At 39.7% G+C, this 11,732-nt stretch overlaps 1 protein-coding gene across 2 annotated transcripts in view; it reads right to left on the reverse strand.

Annotated features, from left to right (window-relative positions):
• Positions 1-1,883: 1,883 nt before the first annotated feature.
• The window catches only part of hapln2 (hyaluronan and proteoglycan link protein 2), a 10,391-nt gene continuing 542 nt past the window's right edge, over positions 1,884-11,732 (reverse strand). For both annotated transcript variants that reach the window (XM_079639992.1, XM_079639991.1), the window contains exons 3-6: positions 8,366-8,722; positions 7,495-7,611; positions 5,243-5,425; positions 1,884-3,507 (exon numbers count right to left, since the gene is read on the reverse strand). In XM_079639992.1, coding sequence (XP_079496118.1) covers positions 3,230-3,507; positions 5,243-5,425; positions 7,495-7,611; positions 8,366-8,722 — 935 coding nt within the window. In that variant the 3' untranslated portion in view covers positions 1,884-3,229. The remainder of the gene's footprint in view (positions 3,508-5,242; positions 5,426-7,494; positions 7,612-8,365; positions 8,723-11,732) is intronic.

Below are 11,732 nucleotides of genomic sequence, written 5' to 3' on the forward strand. Positions count from 1 at the left end.
GTTTGTAAAAATCTCTTCTGTATTATCTTGATCACATGACTGCTGTCTGATCAGATCTACTTTACAAAGGTTCAAATTATCATCCGTTAGTTATTCAGTTCATTTATATTATACTCAAAATAAGTTCCTGGTCTTTAAAACTTCCAAACATCAAAAACCGGAATCTTACGCCCGAGTTTATATTTTGTATTATTTAAGTTTCAGGTACATTTGGCTTAAGACTTTTTATCACATCTGATTTTGTTTCTTATTGAATACTTCACAAACTATTTGAGAAGTAAATCAAGTCCATATGGAGTTAACTGTTCACATTAGTTCTTTTTTTATACAACCACAAGAGGTCGCCAAACAAGTAAAGCTAAAACTATAACACACAGGCTTTAAAAGTTTCTTCCATGCCTTCATTATAAGCAATCATAATCACTCTTTAAAGTAGAGACACTACATACTGATATACACCTGAACATCAGCAGGAGAGGACTCTTTAAAGTAGAGACACTACATACTGATATACACCTGAACATCAGCAGGAGAGGACTCTTTAAAGGAGAGACACTACATACTGATATACACCTGAACATCAGCAGGAGAGGACTCTTTAAAGTAGAGACACTACATACTGATATACACCTGAACATCAGCAGGAGAGGACTCTTTAAAGTAGAGACACTACATACTGATATACACCTGAACATCAGCAGGAGAGGACTCTTTAAAGTAGAGACACTACATACTGATATACACCTGAACATCAGCAGGAGAGGACTCTTTAAAGGAGAGACACTACATACTGATATACACCTGAACATCAGCAGGAGAGGACTCTTTAAAGTAGAGACACTACATACTGATATACACCTGAACATCAGCAGGAGAGGACTCTTTAAAGGAGAGACACTACATACTGATATACACCTGAACATCAGCAGGAGAGGACTCTTTAAAGTAGAGACACTACATACTGATATACACCTGAACATCAGCAGGAGAGGACTCTTTAAAGGAGAGACACTACATACTGATATACACCTGAACATCAGCAGGAGAGGACTCTTTAAAGGAGAGACACTACATACTGATATACACCTGAACATCAGCAGGAGAAGACTCTTTAAAATAGACACTACATACTGATATACACCTGAACATCAGCAGGAGAGGACTCTTTAAAGTAGACACTACATACTGATATACACCTGAACATCAGCAGGAGAGGACTCTTTAAAGTAGAGACACTACATACTGATATACACCTGAACATCAGCAGGAGAGGACTCTTTAAAGTAGAGACACTACATACTGATATACACCTGAACATCAGCAGGAGAGTACTCTTTAAAGTAGAGACACTACATACTGATATACACCTGAACATCAGCAGGAGAGGACTCTTTAAAGTAGAGACACTACATACGGATATACACCTGAACATCAGCAGGAGAGTACTCTTTAAAGTAGAGACACTACATACTGATATACACCTGAACATCAGCAGGAGAGGACTCTTTAAAGTAGAGACACTACATACTGATGTACACCTGAACATCAGCAGGAGAGGACTCTTTAAAGTAGAGACACTACATACTGATGTACACCTGAACATCAGCAGGAGAGGACTCTTTAAAGTAGAGACACTACATACTGATATACACCTGAACATCAGCAGGAGAGGACTCTTTAAAGTAGAGACACTACATACTGATATACACCTGAACATCAGCAGGACAGGACTCTTTAAAGTAGACACTACATACTGATATACACCTGAACATCAGCAGGAGAGGACTCTTTAAAGTAGAGACACTACATACTGATAAACACCTGAAAATGATTAAAAATATTTCCTCTGTAAATATTGCAAAAAATGTGTATGGGCAAATCAATATGCATAAGTGGATATATCTTTATTGAATAAATTCAATAACATGTAATTAATTTACAGATAAATTGGTACATCCTGTTATTTACAGTTCAGAGTTTTAGCTTCTTTGCTTTGGTGTCATGTTACATGGACAAACATTTTAATTAAATGCAAATGTTCACCTCGCTTAACTTGACTTTCCTTGACGCTCTGAAACGTTATTGTGCATAGCTATATTTTTATTCCATTTACCATATTTTGCAAGTGCTTTGGGAAGCCAGAGTGGTTTGTGGTTTGTTTGTTATAATATAGATTGTTTTACTTACCTATTATTTATTTTATGATAATTGATTTTGACAACAACATTTCCCTCGCAGCAAAAGTAATAGCATCCAGGAAAACACAATGTGTCTGTATAACTCAGTTTGACATGAGTTGTGTTTGAATCAAATTGACCTCAAAAGCTCCATCAACGGTTGTTCAACCAAACCGTTTGGTTTTCATTTTATTGAAAAATAAGATCTTTATGCCCTTTTTGTTGTTCACTTTAAGAGATGTTAAGGTCAGGAGAGCACAATCTGAAACATCCTGAAAAAAAGAAGGGTTTTTTGTCATTAAAGTTTGTATTTTTATAAATACTTCAATGTACCTTTGGAGATGGATATGAACCAAACCAACGTTCATGTAAATGGGGCTTTCTGTACGGTGGCCGACGGGTGCAAACACTTTATCAGCCCAAAACATTTCCATTAGGTTTTACCAACTTGAGGAAACATGTGCAGCCTTTAGTTTAACCTTAAAAGCTTAAACGCTGCAAGAATCTCAAAACACAACAGAAACCAGGGGACACTAAAAAGTGACGCACACAGCGCTTGGTGACGTTCAGGATTATTAAACTGGACAACTGTCTCTGTTGTTGGAAACATACCTAAACAAATGTTTTATGGACTTATTTTAACAATGTGATCACATGACTCCTTCTGATCTGCAGATCTGCTGTAAGCTACATAGCTAACGTAGCTAACCTAGTCCTTTCAGATATACTGACAAACACTTACAGTTATGAGGCAGAGACAGTTGTCCATCTTTATAATCCACTAAATGGAAGTGTTTTGGTTTGTTGTAGCACCGGCCACCAAACCTAAAAAGAAAATTAAACTAGATTAAATAATGACTTTTTCATTTTTAAACTCATTAACATTGGAATTCAACCTCATATTTCTCCATTACTGTCCGTATCATCGTAGCTGAGATCTTTCTCAGGACTTTTTGTTGGCAGATCAACTTGTTTATGCTTAGCAGTGAATTCTGGGACATGTTTTCCTGCTTAAACTCGATCTCTAAGTTGCCCTGCTTCTTATTTTCGGGCTAGATGTAGCAATAGGCTCCAAACAGAGGCTTCATCTTGTTGGGGAATCCAAACGAGCGCACCCCGGCTTCAGGGATTCCTCCGCAGAGTTCCCGGGGGTTGCTGATGGGAAACCGTACGCTGCCGTCTCTCAGCCATCCGCCGTCACACTGGTCGTAGTTTTGGAAACGCCAGGCGGAGTAAAGATGGCCAACCAGGGCCAACTCCGCTCCCTGACGCTGACATGCGTGCCCGGCCTGTTCAAAGGAGAAAGACCCCGAGACGAAGGAGACAGAGCCTGAGAGAGGAGATAAGATAGATGGATGGATAGATACTTTATTGATCCCAATTTGTGAAATTCTTTTAATTAGAGAGCTTTAATCCAGAGAACGTTAGCTAGCTACCACAACCTGTATGTCTTTATGGTCCTGCAGAAAGCTCTAACAATGTTTAAAAAGAGGATAGAAGCACCACAATGGCCATGTTCATTGGCCATTTATTTGAAAAAGATCCTGTCAACCACTTGAATTTTCGAAATTGCGGACGTCATTTCCAGCCGAGGAAACAGTATTTTCCCACAGAATTTAACCCACTGGATCAATTTCAGGGATTTGGATATTGAACTTTATGTTTTTGTTTATGGGGAAATCCAATTCAATACTAAGAAACTTCTTCAGAGCTTTTTTCTGTCATTTTTAACACAACTTGATAAACTGTGGGGCTTATTAGAAAGCATTTGGTACACGAAACCACACTCTACTAATACTAGTCTTCTATGTTAGCAGAATTAGGACACCGACATCGAAACTTGGTTCATTTCATGCAATTTGGTTGGATTATGTTCTCACTGCAATGAAACACCACTCAGGTTTATTTGGAAACGATCCAAGACCAACTCTCACAAACTGTCTCGGACCGTTTTCTTTGGTCTGCATCGAGGCACGATCTCTTGAGTTCAAAACCACCCAAACGAGCCGCACCAGATATCAAATGAAACTAAATATTGGCTTGTGCAACGCCCATAAAAGTCCCATTTGCTTCAGGCTTTCTGTCACCAAACCAGACATGGATGTTTGTTGGGAAAATACTGAATGTCCTCTTCCAACATGAGAGTATCATGATAACAAAGGTATCCCAACTGTAGCTGTGAACATGACAGGATGTGTGATTACCTAGAAGAGCATCAGGACTGTTTGAGGCATATGATAGCTATGTGATTAACATGATGATTCAGCCTCTATGGAGAGAGACATATGACAAGCATGATCATTTCTGACGTGGAGCTAATCTGAAGTAAACATTGAATACTGCTTTCTATTCCTCCATCTTGTGACTGTGGAACTCCGTCTCTTGGATATCAGCATGTGAAGGACACTGTTCAGGAACTAGTTGATGCTCTGTATGTGATGACTACTTCCATTCTGGAGAGGACCACAGATACATGGATCCTGAGATTCAAGATCAAGGCGGGGACTAGGGAGATTTTTTCAAACAATCCCAATTTGGGAAATGTTTGAGTTGCAGCAACATAAAAAGACAAGGAGAAATTGGAGAAATGAAATGAAAAGACTAGAAATAAACAATTCAAAAATGTAAACGTCTCAAATAGTAATAGAATAGCATTAAAAAAGTAAAAAATATACATGTGGAAAATACAAATGTACAGTAACATATATAAGCAGGATATATACATTAATAGACATGTAACCTCTGTTCTTCCTCTCCCTTGATCATCCTTAGCAGCAGTGCCTTATCAAGTATTAAAGATTCAAAAGATTAAAAGGATTTATTGTGAAATAAAGAACCTTGATCTTTAATTTTTAAATTCAGTGTAGAAATGGCAATGAAAATCTTCTGACCTGAGCTCCTCCAAAAATACAAATAAATAGTGCAAAAAGTCTATATACGTGTAAATAGAATATGATTATTTACAAGAACAGAATATGATATTAAATAATGTACATTAAGACAACATTTCAAGGCGTGACGAGTGATATTTTTTTTCTAACAATCTTCACCCACTCAAAGCTTACCAGAAGTCTGCGAGGTGAAGCAGAAAGCGTCAAACCGATCCTGATTCTTATCTTTCGCTCCGTAACTGCGGATGCCGGGGAGCAGCTCTCCTCCGCAGGCGGGTCGGGGCTGGATAATGGGGTAATGAACCGTGCCGTCCTGCAGCCAGCCGGCGTTACACCAGTCCAGACCCTCCGTCCACGCTGCAGGAGGACAAACACGCCGATTTACCTGCAAGTCCACATGTTACTGTGCGCAAATACAATGAAAAAAACAGAGGTGACAGGGCTTTCGCTGTTTCAGCTCCCAAAGTCGAAGTCAACTTTATTGTCAATCTTTCAGTTTGTGTGTACAGACAGAGACATCGAAATAGAGTTTCCCACAATCCCGAATACAAAAACAAATATATATAAAAACATGTATGAAAATATGTATATAGGCTACCTACAATCAAAAGAAACATTTATACATATGACCACATTAATTCTGCGTTCACACCGGACGCAATACACATTTTGGTGGCGGCACGATTACATGTAAAGTCAAAACAAAGACACGGACAGACGCAAATTCGCTTCAACGGTGCGCATGAAGCGGTTGATGCGATGCAAACCGCTCGAGTTTAGGGATGTGCATCTCCATCACTGAGGCCGATGCGATGCGCATCTCGATACGTTACCACGATACGATACATTAACGATACCTTTGAAACACCAGGCGATGCGATACGATACGATTCACCCCTGTTGCGATACAGTTCGATACGATTTGATTCAACATTATGCGATTCGGGGCGATACGATGCGATTCAACACGATGCAAAAATAATGATACTTCAATATGGTACGACAGAGGATTTTTGTTTTATTCCTTATATGCAGCAAATCATACATTAACAAAAAAGTGCTTTACATATTTGGTACTGCACATCCCATCATGCCGTTTATTTTTTTACCTTTAAAAGCTCTCCAGAGTACAATTGTATAACACCTCACAGTTAAACAATGTAAGGATGCATTGCTCATGATTAACAATGTGCAAATAACAGCTACCATAGAGCAATGCCCATACAGCTGCCAGCCTGATGTGCTTAACACTCAGAGGCTAACACACCAGTGAGCAGAAAGCATTGGTTTCTATCTGAACAATAAAGACAACAAATAACCTTTCACAAACAGGTATTTCATAACTGCTTACAGTAAGGAAGACATTTAAATTATTATTGGCCGTCACAGGCTGCTTTAAGCTAAACACCTCTCTCTGACAGAACACCTCACTGAGTGATTTAACTCATATGTCTCACTTTCAGGTTTCTCTTTTCAGCCGCAGACCCCATGTCGCCTCTTTATGTGCGTCGCTAAGTTCCTCGTACTACTTGTGTACTTTAAAGCGGCTCGGCATCGTTAACAATTTGCGAGTGATTTTTCAAGTTGACCGTCTGTAGTAATAGTGCCGCGCACATATACCATCAGGACGTTACTGATGGGGTGCGGCTGCGGAGTGATACTGTGTGTATGCAAGTCCTCATCTAGGACGGATCTATGTATCATGGCTGTAGACCTGTTAAGTAATAAAGATACCTCATACAAAGGTCTACGGATACCTTATTACTCTCCATGACCTGCGGTCAACTATATAGCATAAATGACTATTACACCGTCTTTCTTGAACAATCCGAAGTGTTGCCAAACGTTTGATTTGTAGGTATTTTTCGCTGCGCTGTGTTTCTCTTTCTCCTCAACTTCCGTGTGTGTTGATAACTGAGACTCTCGTTCTCCGTAGTGGCGAAGCAAATATCAAAGATCGTCTCTGCTGAACGTTGACAAGATAAGGGGATTTTATATGAATGAATCGTTTTTTTACCGATGCAAAGACGCTACGCAATCGATGCATCGCGAGTTCAACCCAAACTGTAGCCGATGTGCACTCTTTCAACCGGTGCACTCGCATCTTGAACGTTTATGCCGGTGCACCGATGCGAATCGGTGAATCTTAACATCTCTACTCGAGTTACATTTTTTCAACTCAAGCGTGAAATTCGCTTGACGCGTTAGCACAGTAGTGGTGGGGATCTCAGCCTGCCGTCACTGACGTTGAATCAGAAAAGCAAAAATATCAGCTGTTAGCTGTTAGCACTCAGAGCTCACAGCTCCTCAAATCTGTTCAGAAACTGGACAAAAGTTAAACAAACACAGACCGGATACAAAATATTGGTGTACATTGTGTGCATTAATTTAATGCATAGAGTCTATGTCTTTTCAGTCCTGTTTACCTCTGTACAGCTGGTGGTATGAAGCTAAGATGCCGTCTTGCTCGGCACAAACCTCCTTCGCCTCGTGGAAAGTCAATCTGTAGCGGCCGTCTTCACTCTGGTACGGAAACACAACTCCTGCAAAAAGAAGCAGGGTGTTTTGACCAGAGATGGAAAAAGTAAACACATCCTTTACTAAAGTAGAAGTAAAGATACTTGTGTTTAATAAAAGTAGAAGTACCTAAACTTCATTACTCAAGTGAAAGTAAAGAGGCTTTGAAATGTACTTCAGTAAAAAGTACCCATAACTAGCAGCTGTTTTAAAGAGTACCTGACCTCCCTTTATATTAATAGAACAATAATGTCATTGTGAGCTAATTAATGTTTCCATGCTGAACAACGGCAACATGACAACGTTTTCATTGGTCCCTCTTCTTTAGAGAAGACCAGGAAATGATGGATACACGGATCGTGTTCAAATCAATAGGCACGCAATGACTCTAAATAATAATGATCACGCCACCAAACACACATTCAAACTAAAGGAACCAGCCTGTTTGGAAAATGTAAGAAGTAGAAAGTACAGGTATCTGTGTTCAACATGTAAGAAGTAGAAAGTACAGGTATTTGTGTTCAACATGTAAGAAGTAGAAAGTACAGGTATTTGGGTTCAAAATGTAAGAAGTAGAAAGTACAGGTATTTGGGTTCAACATGTAAGAAGTAGAAAGTACAGGTATTTGGGTTCAAAATGTAAGAAGTAGAAAGTTGTCAGAAAAATAAGTGGTGGAGTAAAGTACTGATACCAGAAAAATGTACCTACAGTAACGAAATATTCATACTCCAGTACTTCCCACCACTGGCTGCCAATGGTCTCCATACTGCTTTGATTACCTTCTATCCTCAGAGTAATGACCACGCTCTCGTCCTCGATGCCGTTCACCAGCTCGCAGCGGTACTTCCCCCCGTCCTCCAGCAGGAGGCGTCTGATCTGCAGCGAGGCGTCCATGCTGTGAGATCTCCGGAGAGACGCTCGCGCTCCAAGATGGCCGTACGGTTTGAAGGCTTGTGCGTTAGAGATCATGATGATGTTATCCCGCCCCACGTTCTCCGGCTCCAGCTTGGTCCACTTCACTTTGTAATTTCTGGGTTTGGTTCTGATGATACACGGCAGGGTGGCGTTTTGTCCTCTTAGAGCGACGACCTCTGCGTAAACCGGAGGCTCCAAGAGGTACTTCAGCTTCGAGGTAACTGTGGAAGAACCGGAATCAATCAATCAATCAATCAACCAATCAACCAATCAATCAATCAATCAATCAATCAATCAATCAATCAATCAATCGATCTTCGCTTCCTCAGTAGAGTAAAGAACATTGTGGAGGACAATTCACACCCTGCATGGGCACCATCTGTTTGACCTACATATGTCTTAAAGCAAAGACAAACAGACTTAAAGACAGTTTCTTCCCCAGAGCAATAATTACACTAAACTCCGGCTTGCACTGACACAATATATATATATATATATTTTTATACACATTCAAACATATTTACTGACCTCACCACCTTCACAAAACTCACAAAAACTCACCTCTTCAATCTGTCTTGTAATGTGTGATTGTTGTTATATTGCTTTGTTTTTATTTGACTTCAACTATATTTATTTGTTGTTCTTTTATTTCCACTATCTCTGTAAAACGACTTTGAGCACCTGTAAAAGCACTTAAAAATAAATAAATCTATTATTTATTTTACTTAAACTGATATATTCCTACACTTTCATTGTATCTGCATCAGAGATGGGGTCGTTACTAAAAAGTAATATATTACATATTACTTTTAAAAAAAAGTAATATATTACACTACTTCGTTACTATCTACATAAAGTAACTCGTTACTTTACTCGTTACTTTACTCGTTACTTTACTTGCAGGGCCGGCCCGCCCCTCCCTACATGCAGATCATGCAGACTGCGGCGGACCTACAGTGTAAAGGTGCCACAGTTTTGCCTCTGCGAGACTCCACTTGCACCCCCAATTACTATTGCATTAAGGAAGACATAACACAAGTCTTTCTTTTGATATGCTCTTTAATGAAATAGGCTACCAGCCTACCACAACAAGCTAACAGTCTGTGAAACGTAAAGACACTAATTAATGAAACCAGTTCAAGACGCATTATTCTTATTCTTATCATTCTTTATGAGCGCAGTAACGGTAAGGTAATTACTTATTTATTTAGTTTTCCATAACTTAGTAACAGAGATGGTCAAACTAAAGTGGTAGAGACATGGCAGAATTCCTACAATGAAGCGGGACATTGAACTGTTCAGCCGTGAGAGGGCAATCAAGAAAAGAGAGCGAACGGCCCCGTTGAGGAAGTTTAGAGATGAAAAGACTCAGTATGTTTATACAGCACTGCACATGGAGATGTGGACGCGCAAATCGCGCCGATTACGTTGTCCTACATGTATACAAACCTGCGGCGGAAACCCCTCTTGTCTGTCAGTGAGTGCGTTACACTACTCCGTTACAGACAAAAGTAATATTATTACAGTAACTTTGTAACGCGTTACAACCAACTCTGATCTGCATATTGAAGTATGAATGCTTGTTGCTTGTTGTCTCCTCATGAATGTTGTCTCTTTGTATTTTTGATGGCACCATTTAAGCCTCAGTCAGGATTTTTTTTACCAAGTGTTATTATTGCTCTTAGGGCATTAAAAACAAGATTTAACTTTTTTTTTTTTTTATCTAGTTTTCTCAAAGAGATTTGTATACGTCCACTCAGGTGGACAGTATGCGTTCAGGGTTTGAACTGAAGAGATGTACATTTTGAAAAAATGATAAATAAAGATGTGCAAACTTAAAATTACATTATAATAACATAAGTATATTGATTTACGGCCCAAAAATATATTGCAGATGAAGTATTTTCAAGAATAACCAGGGCCAGGGGCCAATTTGAGGCCCCACGCAGTTATTTGATGAGTGCTAGTGGAGCCTTGCAGCGGCGAAACCGTGCCGCGCCACCCTAATTGCGCCACATAAGCGCATAGGTGCGCCTCAGATGAGGCCCCCCTCCGCAAGGTGTGGCCCCCTCCACAAGGTGAGGCCCCACACAGTCTGCATGGTCTGCCTGTAGGGAGGGACGGCCCTGGGCACAGCAGTATTCATTGTAGTTTAAATATAGCCAGTGATGCATGACGTCCACTGTAGTGGAAAGGTGGTTAATCAGGATTTCCTGCAAACATAAAATCAATACTTTGATAATTTATGAATTATATGATTCCTTAGTTGTTACTTGATGTCACCACATTTTTTATACCTGCAGGGGACGCTTTCCATAAAAGGATTGGCAAGATATAGATGGGTGACTTGGTCCATGTGGCTTTCTGTCGTCCATCTTGGTTTAGAGTGTATCATGCACTTACACTGACTTTCCACTGAGGGGCAGTGTATGGGATTATGCAATAGGGTCCTATGTAGTGGCTGATGGTGCAACTATGCAAAAAAAAACAATGTGTATATACAAGAAAATACCTTTTTGAATAGCTGTCCACTGTAGTGACCTCTATGCATGAAAGGGTTAAAAAAGGAGTAGGCCTACTCATCTCATTGTACCTGTATAATGACAATAAAGGATTATATTCTATTCTAGTCTATTCTATTCTATTTATATAGCCCAATATCACAAACGTTACATTTGTCTCAGTGGACCTTACAGTTTGTACAGAATATCAGTATGACAATTCTTATCTTATCAAATGCTGACATGATTAGGGGACCTTTATGTATTGTGTGTAGAGATAGCTACTGAAATTAGCATGCTAACTGACTAGGCGTTGCACTTCCTGTCTTGTAACACCACTTGTTCCCCTAGAGGCGATAGAGAGTCTGACCTCAGTCAATGAAATGCAGAAGAAGAGCCTTATCTCCCCAGCTGCTGAACAAATGCCTAATGCGGATGTGGATTTGAAACCACGCCCATGTATTTTAAGTTGCATCAAAACTAGTTGGTTAGGTTGAGTTAAAGATTATCGCTTATGCTTATATCGTAACTTTCTGATTGAAGTTACTAACGCGAATCAAAAAAAGTGAAAATTGAAAAATAACTTGAGCAAGAGGTTCAAACCCTGCCCTCATTCAGGCCTGAACACACCCAGCCAATCGTTATCATTAAACAGCCTCTCTTCTTAGTTTCAGAAAAGTAACGGGACTTTAAACCCTAACTTTGAAGTTGAATGATCAGACGAGCATTT

Source organism: Notothenia rossii, assembly GCF_949606895.1.
Source record: "Notothenia rossii genome assembly, chromosome: 7".
NCBI lineage: Eukaryota > Metazoa > Chordata > Actinopteri > Perciformes > Nototheniidae > Notothenia > Notothenia rossii.